The sequence below is a fragment of the Pleurodeles waltl genome, chromosome 7 (assembly GCF_031143425.1).
Source record: "Pleurodeles waltl isolate 20211129_DDA chromosome 7, aPleWal1.hap1.20221129, whole genome shotgun sequence".
Lineage (NCBI taxonomy): Eukaryota > Metazoa > Chordata > Amphibia > Caudata > Salamandridae > Pleurodeles > Pleurodeles waltl.
The window spans coordinates 150087960-150103091 of NC_090446.1; the positions used below are offsets into that span (position 1 = coordinate 150087960).

The 15132-nt window shown below is 44.4% G+C and overlaps 1 protein-coding gene across 1 annotated transcript in view; it reads right to left on the reverse strand.

The window, feature by feature from the left end:
* Positions 1 to 13038, reverse strand: part of EDN3 (endothelin 3) — a 306240-nt gene extending 293202 nt beyond the window's left edge. Inside the window, exons 1-2 of the mRNA XM_069243422.1 lie at positions 12791 to 13038; positions 8341 to 8611 (exon numbers count right to left, since the gene is read on the reverse strand). Coding sequence (XP_069099523.1) covers positions 8341 to 8611; positions 12791 to 12842 — 323 coding nt within the window. The 5' untranslated portion in view covers positions 12843 to 13038. The remainder of the gene's footprint in view (positions 1 to 8340; positions 8612 to 12790) is intronic.
* Positions 13039 to 15132: the final 2094 nt, after the last annotated feature.

Below are 15132 nucleotides of genomic sequence, written 5' to 3' on the forward strand. Positions count from 1 at the left end.
AAATGCCCTCTAATTTACATGCTATTATGGGTACCCACAAATTTAGAGATGTGCAAATAGCCACGGCTTCTAAACTCCATGTCTTGTGCCCATTTTAGAAATACACAGGTTTCCTTGATACCTATTTTTCACTCTTTATATTTTTCCAAATGAACTGCTGTATACCGGGTACACAATGAAAAACCATTGCAAGGTGCAGCTCATTTATTGGCTCTGGGTACATCGGGTTCTAGGTGAACCTACAAGCCCTGTATATTCCCACAACCAGAATTGTTCTGCGGACATAGCGGTATATTGCTTTAGAAAATCTGCCATAATTAGAAAAAGTTACAGATGAAAATAGCTGTTCTTTTCAACTTAATTTCAATATTTGTTTATTTCAACTGTTACTTTCTGTAGGAAAACCTTAAAGGATCTACACAAATGACTCCTTGCATCATTCAGAATGTTGTCTTCTTTTCAGAAATGTATAGCTTTCTGTGATCCACCATTGGTTTCACACCCATTCCTACCACTAACTGAAAGGAGGTTGAAAGTGCAAAAAAAAGGAAAAATGGGGTATGTCCCAATAAAATGCCAAAACTGTGTGGAAAAAAATTGTTTTTATGATTCAAGTCTGCCTGTTCCTTACAGCTGGGAACATCATGATTTTAGAAAAGTAAGCCTTCATTGATGCCATTTGCAGGGAAAAAAACAGACGCGTCCTTCAGCTTCACTTTTTCACTATTTTTCCCAAAAAATGTAGCTGTAATATGGTTAATTTCTTGGTCCCCTCCAGGGGAATCCACAAACCCTGGGTACCTTTATAATTGTTGGTAAAAAGAGATCAGACTTGCTGCGGATAGCTTATGTGGACAAAACGTTATGGGGGCCTGAGAGCAAACTACCCCAAATAGCCAAAAAAGGCATTAATAGGTCAGATTACTATGTTAGCAGAAGAAAACAGTTTCTTTCAGGAAGCATCAGTTCTTTTTGATTCCCTACCAAGAGGACTGGTTATGAAGTAATTTGGATTAACCTTATGGTGGAGGGTGCTTAGTAAGGAAGTCTGGGACACCTAGGGTCGATCTACAGGTAGACTAACTAGCGGCCCAAGCATAGCTTAGACAATGTAGTCAGAAAGACATCAGTAAGGGATTCATTAAAAAACAGTAACAGCTCAGACGAAGCTGGTTGAATGATCTCCATCAATACATTTGTTTTTGTCTCTCCTGGATAACTGCAATTCTAGTGCTTCAGCTATGCTCCAAATTACAACTACAGATGAAGCACTTTGTTTATGATTCAGGAGATATGTCTTGCCCACTGGCATTTTGTGACTTTGCATACAATGATTCCTCAGCATAATGATGTGGATCAACTGTCCCCTTCCTCATCATCATCGTGTGTCTTGAGGGGCATTGGGTATTTTTGACTGGGTTTGAATCAGAACAAAATGCAGCATGAATGTTACCAGCATCAGGAAAGAGGTACTGAATTGTAACATGTCTGTATAATCACGACTTGCGTTTTCATACCATGACATAGGCTTGGATCAGTCCGATGTTGGTTCAGGGTTGGACCTCATCTTCAGGATCGGATCCTCGACTGGTGCTGATGGAGTCACCGGTGGCGCCAATACAGAGGGAACCAACAAGGACTTTGGAGCGGGTGTGCAAGTCAGTGCCTGAGTTGGAAAGAGCCTCTAAGTGGGTCCTACCGGGGTAAATGGTGTCAAGCGTAGACCAGCCAGAGAAAGAACAAATAAAGACACCTGCAGCTTTGTAGGGAAGAAAGCAGCACTAAGGGGGATGGAATCACACCAAAGATTTGCAGCATGGCCTCTTTTAACATCTCTGTTTACTGTTGGATTGATGATGAACCGGGGAATTAAGAGTAAGCCAGAACCAACAGCAGGATCGGTCCGTATTGAGGAGAATTTGGAAGACTGCAATTTTTATCTTGGCACCCTAGTGCGTCACACTAGACTTTCAGTAGTGGGACGGAGTCGAGTACGCTTGAATTTCTTGTGCTTGTGTTGAGACTTTGACTTTATTTACTGGAAGACTTTGCCAGAGATTTCTTTTTTTTTTTACAGGAACAACCTTGAGACCGGGGCTGCGATCGGGTCCCTCTGCTTGGAATAGGGTTTATGCTTTGACCGCAACCTCTTCTTCTGTTTGGCAATGTAGAGCTTTGCCTCCTGGTCCTGAAACATCTTGGAATTGTGTGATAGCACATTTATAGCACGGCTTACATGTGCCCAGACACCAAGCACCACAGCTTATTCGTGCCCAAGCACCACAGAGGTACATTGTGTGGCTCCATAACTGATGTATACTTACTGCAGTATCAGCACAGCTTGAATCCTGTCATTTTTGGTGGGGACATTGTTTGCTAGCATGACATGTAAAGTTTTAGGAGTTGTCAGAAGAGCGATTAATTTAGGAGCAATGTTCTGGATCCGTGTCAAAAGGTGCAGGAAAAAAAGACCAGTGTGCAAGGGTGGAGTTTATATAAAGCTCTGATACATCACTTCCGGGGCAGTATAGAGTTACCCTGGATCCTAGTCAGCAAATCTGGATTAAAGAAGTTGAATACATGAAATGTATGCACCACTAAAGTGTACTGCAGAGACCTGCCATATCACCTCTTTTTTCAATGACTACAACGTGTTAACACGTGTGAGTAATTGAACTTCACATCCTTCAATTGTAGATGTTTGTCACAAAAATTAGGGCAGCATTTGCTTGGTGAAATGATTTGATTTCAAGTACAACATCTCTAAATGTATTTATGACATGTGCGGGAAAACAGCTGTGTCTAACCTAGGCCGAAACACTGAACCTCAGCCTGAAAAAGTGGGACAACATTAAACCTCTCATGGACACCACTCAATGGATTCCAAGAAGCCCGAGGATTTTTTTAAAATCCTGTGCAGCAGGCACAAAGCCTCCTACATCAGAGGCAGGCGATCTAAGGTGTCATACCTCAGACCATCCATTGTATTCAAGCTGTAAACTCCAAGTCAGTCCATCAAACCTTAGAGGTAGAAAAAATGGGTGTAGGTCCCTTTGGCCCATATTTATCATTATATCACACAATGCACTGCATCGCATGACGGGGAGAGGGCAGAAAGGCCCCAGTCTATCAAGATATGGCACAATCCTGTCCTCTACTTGCGCTGGCGCAGTCAATACAGCCTAGCTCCAACCCAGGCATTACAGGCAGGATTGGTTTTGTGCTCGAAGGTGCACCTTCGTGCATTAACAGACTCTTTAGAGCCATTTTCCTGTTTCTAACTGTGCTGCAGAATGCACTACACTTAAAAAAGGAAACAACAAAATAAAAATATTTCTCCTTGTTGCACCGCTATCGGGCAGGCGTACAATTTTGACGCATTCTTAAGTCTACCAATGATGGTAAATCTGGAAATGCGTCAGAATACATGGGTGGATGCGTGTGAAAACCCACGCTCCACCCATTTAACGCCTTTCCGGTGCAGTGTAGCGCAGGGCAGCGACTTGCTCTGCCTTGCATTACATTTACATTTACCTAGCCATGCCGCGCAACGCAGGGTGCCTCTGCTTGGCATGGTAAATCTCATTCTAGGTTTTGCGTCACCCTGAGCCACCTTGCATGGCTCAAGGGCGACACGAAACCTTGATCATTCTGGGCCTTTGTGTACAAAGAGGCCCAAAACCTAAAAAAAACCACTTTGAGCCCCAACCAAAGAACAAAACAAAACCATATCTGATTCTGGCAACTCCCAAAAAGAGACCTGGTAACCACAATGTGCATGAAACAAAGCATCCTGCTTCACTAATGAACACCTGATAAAATCTATACTGCATTGTCGACTGTTTAGTGCTCTAAGGGACTGATGTCATCCTGTAAAAAACACTTCCATAACACATGAATTATACATATTCTGCACTGCACACTGGGATCATTCTCTCTGGTAACACAATACACAGTGCACTGAGGCGTTCCCTCTCACAACATAAAGCAGCGTGCATGAGGCCGGTTATCCTCAAAGACTGATACACAATGCGTTCAGACGCTCACTCCACAAACCAGGGAAGTCGTCTCTCTCGATACACACAGCACCGCCCATGCGTTGAGGCAGTCGCCTTCACAACACAAGACGAAGAACTAGGATGCTCGCTCTTAGCACTTTCGTCAGAAAAATGTTGATAGGTTCAGCAGAAATAATTGTCCGAAAGGTTAGCAAGGGTCCAGACAAACAACTTCGCTGCCTTTGAGGACTTCAAAACACCCCTTGCTCCAACCTCTGCCCTCAATAAAAATACATCAGACTCACTTTACTGCATCAACAAAAGACGTGCACGCACGTGGACTAAATGGGCCTGGTGACCTCTGTGATCTCCAGGAGCCCCTCTACTTTTCCATGGTTTCGGATTCTTGTTATTGCTGGACCAATAAAAGATATCAAATTTAAAAAATACAGAATTCTTCTTCGGACAGGCACGGTGGAAAGAAATTTTTTTTGCAAATACCATTATTTGGCATCCTTACAAAGCTTCAAGACAAATACACTGTTTTAATTTACAATATTCCATTTGTTGAGTTTTACGATTAAACGGTTCCCTTCTGTGGTACCAGCACAATCTAGTAACCAGGTAAGGGTGATGGGCGCCACTTGCAGACTCAGACAGTGAGGCAATAAGTCCGGATTTATGAAACGTTAGCGCTGCCTTTACCTCATTTTTTTACGCCAAAGCGGCGCAAACTTACAAAATATAATTATATTTTGCAAGTTGTCGCCGCTTTTGCGTCAAAAAATGAAGTAAATGCGGTGCTCACTTTTCATAAATCAGGCCCATAATGTCCTCAACACTGGTCAAGATCTGCCAAGTATCGCTGCTTCTCACCAGACTATGCCTCATCCATGTGGGGGTTTTAGGAGCACATCAAATGCCCAAACTGATGCAAAAGCAGGTCCTTCTGCTGATGCCCACATTGTTTACCTAGCAAGAAAGCACCAGCTTCCTACCTTTGTATTCGCTGTCACAATCCATCTGCTTCACTGATGTCTCTTTGCGGCGCTGCATGTTTGTGACTGTTTAGCTCCTACAAGGTGTAGCCATAACCGTTTATCTGTAGTGTTGTATGTTTGCTTGTTTTACGGATCTCTCTACTAAGCTCATTCCAGTTTCATTCTTATTTCGATCCCAAAAACTCCTAGCACCACTTTACTTGCATGTTGTACTCCAGTGCTATCTAAAGAAGGCCTTCGTGCCAGTGCCTTCTGAACCACTGCCAAGAACGACCTCATCCAGGTCAAGGGAGCCATCATCCATCCAGGCGTTACAACAGCTGTGTCACGTGACCTACTCGCCATCACTACTAAAAGTATATACTGGACTGTTCTGCTTGCTTTTAACTCATCTTCCCCTTGCTCGGCCTGATAGTCACTGTACTCTTACAGCTGCTGAGCTTCAGTTACTGTGTCTAGACACCAGTCACTCAATCTCCTTGTGGGTGCAGTGGATGCACGACTTCTTATCACAGGACCACATGAAAACTGAAAGCCCACTGAACACCTACATCTCTATTTTATGCCTGAGGCTGCTCTGCATTGCTGGCCTGGTCGAGACCGCCAGTCATACCAATGTGGCAAATTAATGATAATAAATACCACAAACTATTGGAGGTCTTAAATCAATGAGCTGTAGTTTGATGAATTACTGCTGTCTATCTTCTTTGCTATTAGGGCCATGCATTATTAGGAGGCCACTGTATGTCCTGATGATGGCCACAGAAAGAAATTATCTCTTTGTGTTGTGAGGTCTATTGTAGGTAGCATGGAAAATGTATACTGAAGTCCTGTAAGGCATTGAACTCTTATGTATTGTTGTGTATTGTAAATTATGTTTTATATGATTGTATGTGTCTCCCTCATTGCCACGAAAACCACGTGTGAACATATATACATATATATATATATAAAGATGTAATAGACATGTATGTCTGTATAACATAATAAACCCCATCGTTTTATTTGGACTGATTACTTTTCAGCATATGTAATTGGATACCTATAATTCAGCAAGTGTTCCCCCTGAGACAGTATTTTGTTGCGAGCAGACATTAGAAACAGCAATTCTGAATAAAGGGATAAAGAACTAAAATCATGCCAAAAGTCTTAACGACAAGAAAAAGGAAATGTAGCATACGATAGTCACGATACTGCTCATCACTCCTATGTGAAATAACCAGATTTATTTTTGAGAGACGCATGGCTCCAGGGCAGGTGTTTCTACCCTGCTCTCCTGCCAATTTGAAACAAGTTCTTACAGAGTGAATTACTCCAACTAAATCAGGAATGTGCTACAGAGGCACAAATATTGTAGCCAACAGATATTAAATGTTAATACTTGTTATCCCTTTTCGTTCAGTAAAGTGGTGGTTCGGGGAGTAAAATCCAACCAGTTGCACCCTCTTAAAGGTATTTCCATAATTTGGCAATGTTTTCGAAATTCATAACTTCAAAGGTTTATTCAACTTCAAAATTGCTTTAAGGTGTAATTCTGTTTGTTCAAGTATTTTGATTTGTACCATAATTGATTGGAGTGAGACTTTGCATATGTGAGGCAGAAACTGAGTGAAATATCTGAGTGACTTGACACTACACAAACTCCAGAGACTAAGGCACGCGCATTATAATTGATTTTGAGCAGTATGCTTGGTTATTCAAACACAGTTAGCAGACCTCATTTAGGACGATAGGTTGTAGGTTACAAAACCTAAGACCCATAACGAAGCCGGATACATCATTAGTCATCCTTTAAAATTCAGATTATTTTGACATGTTCTTAAGTTACCAAACTTCGATAAAGCATGAGATGGAATAAACCCTATGTCCCACTGATAGTTCTAGAAGGTAATAAGTCTGAACGCCGAGTTTAGTAAGACAAGGAAAACAACCTCAAAAATATCAGTAAAACACAACAGACAGTTCCATTAAATTGGCACAAACCAAAAAGAGCATATTATCCGAAAGTGTGCATTACATTGACAAACCTACAACACACATGATAGGCAATGACTAGACAACACTTTGGGGCTGGGGTGCAGTTTATTTTACACAAATCGTTTTGATTCCTGCACAATAGGACAGTAGATGCTAATTAAGCCAACACATTGTTTTGCTGTCCTAAGGTGTTGTGACTACAGTGTCTAAAGGCACCTTCATAAAACGCGAGGATATACGAGCCTGCCACGGCAGAGAACCCCGAGACTACCCAGTCAAGAGGATTCCGGGTTCTACCACCAAATGATATTTCATCTGAGATCGCTCTTGGGGGAAAAGTACCCCGCACGTCCATTCACGAGACAATACGTGCTCCTTGTTGGGGCTATCTGGCCACCATCGGCAGGCTCTCAGTTTGTTGCCTGAAAGCAAACAACATAAATATGATCTGGCGATTAGCAGGGCCCGGGACGAGCCCTGACCTTTGTTCGTTCAGCCGCTTCCTCCCATCAGCTCCTTCCCGCCAGGGCAGCTTGTACAGCCGTCCCGGCACTGTAGGTGGCGCTAACATATCATTATCCAAGTAGGTAGGTGGAAGGAGATTTCATTATCTCAAATTCTTTAAAAGGCTGAGATTGTGAATCCCACAACTAGTGGCGTTTTGCGACTTCACTTTATTATGATGTTAGACGATGTTCAACTCAGAGAGAGAGAAATGGCTTATGCAGGGGGGAAGGCAGTGAGACACAAACCACAGCTTCGTGGTTGGCAGTGGAGTACAGCAAAATAGTGGGACCCCCTGCAGAATATGAAGAGGGGCTCCAGTGTTTCTAGTAGCTCACAGGTATTCATTGGTCTTGTGCTATTGGGACACCGCTGAAGGGATGGGGACCCCCTGCACCGCGTGGGCTGCAGGGGCCTTGGTTACATCCCCGTGGTTGGTAAACGAGGTTGAATCTAATGAGCCAGCAGAGACTATCTATATTTACCAATGCTCTACCTGGTGAAGAAAAAAGAAAAGATGGGTCAGCTACAGTCCCAAGGCTCTTTCCTCTTGGAGACTCTCTGGGCTAGGCAGTTAGGCTCAGAATCACAACTTAACACTGTTGAGATTAAGGATGCTGAGCTCGGTTTTTTACTCAAAGCCATAGTAATCTAACTTACATACCCACAATAGAGAGCAGAGAGCACAAACCAAAGTGCACAAAAGAAATTCCGCTTGCAGTGCATATTGTGCAAACTCCCACAGTAAATAATGACATGCCATGATCATACAACCCCATGTAGGTGTGAAGGAAGGAGGAGCTACGCCTCCCCCATCCCAGTGGTATTAGTGCGCACAGACAATGGGTGCTAAGACTCACTCTGGAGTGTTGATCCATATGATGTCCAGGTGGCAGTAATACACGCACTCCTTGTCCTTGTAGGTGTAACAGGTGCAGCGCTTGTCTCTTCTCTTGGGGCGCGCAGTCTCTGCAGGACCGAGGGGCACCCCCTCCTGTTGCGTGCCCTGGAACCCTCGGGAGGCAGGGGCTGGCACAAGGGCCTCCCCGTGTGCCTCTCTCTCTTCCCTGCGCTGAGGGCTCAGCCTGGCCCCCCCTGGCCCTTGAGGTATAGACGCTGCTCCTGAGAAGCCTGCAAGGGACACAGAGGGCACATGTTACACATATGCACATGACATATACATCTTAAACAACTAAGCACGCTCATTGCACTGATTTTAAGTGCATTGTACACACACACACACACACAAAATATATAAACTAAACAAACACAGCAGACACAAGCACATTCAACACATACAGTACTTACTCATGTACTCACTTATAGACATGAACTCACCCTACATATAAATAGAAGGCAAAACCTGCATACAATAAACACGCACTAAACAGACATACTGTAAACATTCACCTCACACACTATGCATATTGATATCACCAAGCCTAAGAAACATACTTAAATACAAATATGTTGCAAGCACTAATTCTGAATATTTTAAACACACGATATGTACAACGTAAACACACACTAAACGCACACTAAGGCCCATAGTTATACCTTTTAAGCGCAGCATTTGCGTCATTTATTTGACGCAAAAGCGGCGCAAACAAAATACAATTGTTTTGTGAGTTTGCGCCGATTTTGCGTCAAAAAACGACGCAAATGCGGCGCTAAAAAAGTATAAATATGGGCCTAAATGTACACACATCCAACTCAGTACACATAAAAAACATCTACACAATATAAAAGCATCTTCACTCATAAACACACGAAATTTAAACAGTCTAAACAAGACCCTACACATAAACACACTGTATAGTGCACACCTTACACAGAAACTCAGACTGTGAAATACACATCTATTATACATAATATATTAAACACATCACATACTAAACTTACACCCATTAAACACCCAGCTCTCATACACACAACATAGACACATTACACACCACCTTTGCACGCACACCCTCACTACACAGTAAGCTAATATTAAAAAACACTTCTACAGGAGATGGCCTGGTGGGAAAAATGATGAATTGGGATTCAGCCGGGGTAAATATCAATAGCTGAGATTAATTCAAGAACTCCACCCATCACTTTTCATTGACTTCAGTGCAAGGGACATGTCAGACGTGGATCTTGTGCTCACTGTGACACTGAGACCAAGATGTACCTGACTGAAAAGCAGCAACAAGGGGAAAGGAAACTGGTCTTGGGTTGCCTGTGTTCAGGTAAAGCAGGGCCCTGACTTAGTAATTCAGGCTGGACTTTTCCTATTGGCGCAGGAGCAAGGCTGCTTTGTATTTGGCTGGGTCTATTCTGGGGTATCATGGTGGGCAAAAAAAACGATGGACTGGAATATGGCCCAAAGTAATTATCATGGAATTGACCCCAAGTAATTACCAATATTTTTTGGTTTACTTATTAGCACGCAAACAGGGCAGATAGGCACATGCCCACACACTGGGGCTCTCTCCAAACTTACTCAAGGCGCACACAAGTCACATAAATATGCAAATATCTTAAACAAACGCTGCTACTTATTATTTCTTAAATCTACACGTTGCCTTAAGAGACGTAATTAAAAGATGAAGGCGTAGTTACACAAGCCGTGACACACTATTAAAGTAATTATAATGCAATCCATGCAACTTTTGAAGGACGTGCACGCAATAAAGCGTAAACAACACATCCAAAAGTCAAAGGTGAACATTGGAACGTAAAATGAATGTTGCACACTGTGCTGCCAAGCACCAGAAATTAAAAACGCACACACCCCTTCAATCAGATTCATCAACTGCCAAAGCACATACACTATAAAAAACGTTATCAGCACTGCAAACAGTCGCAAAGATATCAGAAGACCAGGCGTTTCAAATGACAGGACATAAAAGTGAGACCCCGGACACAAGCACGATGTGCACGACATACACATCACAGCAATCTTAAGCAAGAACGCACGCCTAGATACAAATAAAACACAATAAAAGCACATCTAAACCCATCGCCACACCATGTTTCACTCGCACACAGACACCATGTACAGAATTACAAGTGTTACCGAAATATTACGAGCATATTTCCAAAGCATCCTAACCACATTAAGCACAGAACACATGCTTTCACTTTTGAAGGGCTCGGTGTCTAACTGTCATGATCCTTGCCACTCGAATCGAAGACATTAGTCCGGGCACCCTGTCATTGATAGATTGTCATTGATAGATTGTGCCGGTGAACTGGTCTGAAATCACAAAGCACGCGAACCAGGAATGGCCACAAGGTCTTAATTTGGTTTTACAGCGCATTTCACTGACCTGCTCCATTGCGGCAGGTAGTAAAAGTGTGAATGAAACATGTAGGGGCAGATTTCCTAAGATTTTGCTTCAGGGTAGCGTCAAGCTCCCACGCAAAATAATTGTTATTCACTAAGCCGTGCAAAGCCAGTTTGCGTGGTTTAGTAAATACCCTGGTGTCCCTCCCCACACGCCAGAAGCTCTGCTTCAGGGACATCAAACGTAAAGCCGTCTGTGCACAGCCCTGCCGGAGGGACAGGCGTTGAATTGAGAGTTACACGCGGGACTTCTTCCCCATGTCTACTTCTTTTCATTCATCTCTTCTGCGTCCAGTGCGTCTCGGCACAAAGTGCACCTGTGCTCAGTCAATAGGGAACTTCAAGCCACTGCGCAATGGGGGTTTTATGCTGAGAATCAAAGATTATGTACATCACGGTTCGGCTCACTCCCTGTCTAAAGCCTAAGATGAAGCATGCTGCCTGCTAAACGAAAGCGCCTTGGCCGTAAAACGAAGGTATCGCCTGCCCATCGAAAGCACCTTGCAAGAGGTAGGACCCGTCTGCCCATTAAAGCGCCTTGGCACCTCGTAAGACGTAGGAACCGCCCGTCCATCGAACGCGCCTTGGCACCTTGTAAGCGGAGGGAGGCGCCTATCTGTCGAAAGTACCTTGCCATCGAAAGCGCCTAGGCACCTCAGGTAGGAAGCGCTACATAAATCAAGTTGAAACCTAAAACCAACCAGGCCACGCGCTGGTTCGGCACTGGCTGCATACACACCACGGCAAGTGATTTTGACTTCGCTTAATGTACGTAACAACCTGGAAAAGGAAGCTCCTTGTTTCCCATCCCCGTGGATAATGCAAAGATTGCAAACATAGGCCCATATTTATACTTATTTTTAGCGCCGCATTTGCGTCATTTTTTGATGCAAAAGCGGCGCAAAATTACAAAATACAACTGTATTTTGTAATTTTGCGCCGCTTTTGCGTCACAAAGCGGCGCACATGCGGCGCTAAAAAACTATAAATATGGGCTATAGAATCAAAAATGAAATGACGACTTGATGTAAGTGTGTGTATATATATTATCTTGAACATGTAGGCAACATGCCAGTGCACTGAATCTATATGGACACATTTATAGGCTGTTATCTTATGGAGAATCGGTATACATACATATATGTATAAGGTGTAACGGGAGGGGATTGCTTACAGAGCTGGGGCTTTGCTCACTGTCAGTGCTAAGGCTCGCAACACGTGTACCAGCCTCACGCATCCCTCTACCCTTTGCCCCTTCTTTCTTCGATATTCCACAATTACTAAGAGATATGTGGCAGCCTGGAAGAAATGAGTAGGACTGTGACAGTCGCTGCAAGCATTACCGGTGGCCCCACAGTGAGTTAAGACTTTAACGACCTGCAATCTTATATGTGATGACCTGCAATTTTTTTTATATATATATATATATATATATATATATATATATATATATATATATATACACACACACACACACACAGTCGAGGTACATTACAAAATATGCATCTTTGTTACAACGCGCAATAATTCCGTGTGACCTACTGGCTTGATTGCAACAGTGAAACCATCTATTTTTTGCACAAATATTGTATTAAGTGCTATTCAAAACCGTGAGCATCTGCAAAATATTATTGGCGTGCTCATGCAAAGCGAAAGGATGCCAAGACTATTCCAAAAACAGGAGAGGCTAGGCACGTGCGTGAAAAAACATACATGTATAATATATGAGAAAACAATAGGGCGCGCAGTACGAGTTGGGTGCTTTCCATGATTTTACCCGACGCCCACCCACGCCCCGGACAGTAGAGGGCGCCCTTCTCCCCGTGTGTCCGTGGAGTTCGCCGCAGCCCGGTCAGACTCAGCCTGAAGCCGGTGCATGGCACGGCCCTGAGCTTCAGGGGGCGCAGGCTGGAGCCCGGTATCTAACCATGCACCCTGCTATGCCCGCTTCTCCGCAGCCCTGCTCCCATCCTCACCTGCGTTGGAAGTGATGGTAAGTCCCAAGAGTAACAATAAACGCAGCTCCATGAACACAAACGGGATAAAATGCCGGGAAATCCAAATGCCAAATCCAGAGAGAAACAACCCTGTGCTGAACCCTGCGGGGGACTGTCCTCCGCTCTGAGCGGTCACTGCCTTCTATACAGCCTTGGAGCGGGGAGGTCTTCCCGGCCGCTGCTGCCGCTTGCGGTGTAGGTCCTGCTAGGTAGACAACTTATCAGGCAAGAGTACGGAGCCATCCCCAGTTCTAGAGGCGGCCAGCGAGGGAGAGCCTATTAATGTTGGATCACAAAGGTGCGCCCCCTACAGGGGGAAATCCACGCAGCGCAACGCTGCACTCCGACGAGGCGGGGGCGGTGGCTTATTCTTACATAAACCATCTTTTCCCACTCTTTTTTTTCTCTAGGAGGGCAGACGTGATGATGTTTGAACTTTTTGGGATCAAAAACAAATCAGTCACCCGAGAGATTCATGTGTGCGGCATGAATGCACATTCATTTTAGGTACACACGCAACCTGTGGCTTCTTTACGTGCAAGTGACTAAGTGTCAGCGACAGTAAATGTCTTTGCTTTAACTACGAACCTGAAAGTAACAATTTTGAATCAACGCAAAAGAAGGGAAATACAATTGAGGTCACGCCAAAATCCAGAGTACGTATTTATCCATTGTGAGATGGAAAAGTCCCCTACATGGTGACGATGTGGATCACTGACATCTGATGAAGAGGATGGGCTGGTCTGATGAAGAGGATGGGCTGGTTAAAGGAAACACTGCAGAGACAGGTACTCATAAAGAACAGGGTTGTTGCCTTTGAAGGACTCTTTTTTTGTACTTTTATATAGCATAAACTCGACCGTAAGGTATTGAAGCGCTTTACATAAGGACCACTTACATTACGCAAGGTAATATTCATGTTTTTTTTTTTTTTAGCAAGGGAACATTGAGTGGTTTGCCCAGAATCACAGGATGTTGAGCCAACGCTGAGACCCGTACATGGTTCTGGTCCCCAGTTCCAAAGTTGTCAGCTCTGGCCGTAACGCCACAACCTCTTGGTAGGCATATATCGGTGAGGCTGACATTCACGTAAGATCTTCAAGTCACTCTCATGGCCTGTGTTGTGGGACTATCAAACTTGAAGCTGATCCTGCTGTGACAGGCTGCTTCCTGGATAAAGGACAGGACAGAGAAGTGGGAACTGAAAAGTAGGCTACACCCCCAACATTAACTTCAAAGACAGAGAAACTAAGGGGGTCATTACAACCCTGGCGGACGGTGTTAAAGCGGCAGTAAGACCGCAAACAGGCCGGCGGACAAAAAAAGGCAATTATGACCCTGGCGGAAACCGCCAACAAAGACAGCCACTTTAACACACCGCCCGCCACGGCGGTACAGACAAGCAGCGCGGCGGTCACCGCCAACAGACAGGCGGGAGACAATGTACCGCCCATAGTATCAGGACACACCAATCCGCCACCTTTTCCGGGGCGGATTCACCGCGGATAAAAACACGGCGGAAACAGCTTTTGCTATGGGAAAACGCTCACCTGAACACTCCATGAGGAACGATGACTCCATGGAGCCGGAACTCCAAATACTACCTGTCCTTGTCTTTCTGCTCCTCTACGACCAACAGCGACGTAGGCACCGAAGATACCGGTGAGTACTGCACCTACGACACGGGGGAGGGGGGAGGCAAAAGTTAGGGGGACACCCACTAAACACCCCCACCCCCACCCTCGCATATCACAACATACACACCAATGCAGTCAAAAATATCACATGAACAACCCACAATCCCCCCGGAAGAATGCAAAGACAAAGCGAATTGCGGTCAAACATTGTAATGTGCCAATATACATGTCATACAAAAATATACTGATATATATCTCGAAATCTGTCATAATTATATATACAATACAAGAAGTAGTGCAGATATGTACACAACAATGTCCGTGCACCAACAGTCAAAAAATGCATGGGTGAGGCCCACAATAGATACCTGACCAAAATCAGAGAGAACACTGCCGGGGCATCAGATAGAAACACTACAGGCACCTCAGGGGGAAGGGAAGGGGGGGCACCTCAGCCACATGAATGCAAAGCCAGATCCACGACTGGGCTCCATCCCATTGATGTATCCTGGGGAGTTCAAAGCCACAGTCTCTCAAGTCTCTACAGTGGGTGGGTTGCCCACTGTGCCATCCTGGGGAGTGCAAAGCCACAGTCTCTCAAGTAGATGCAGTTCTCTACTGGTACTGGGTGGGACTGGTGCCCAGACTGGATGAGTCTCCCCGTGAAAGTTCCTGTCCTGTCAC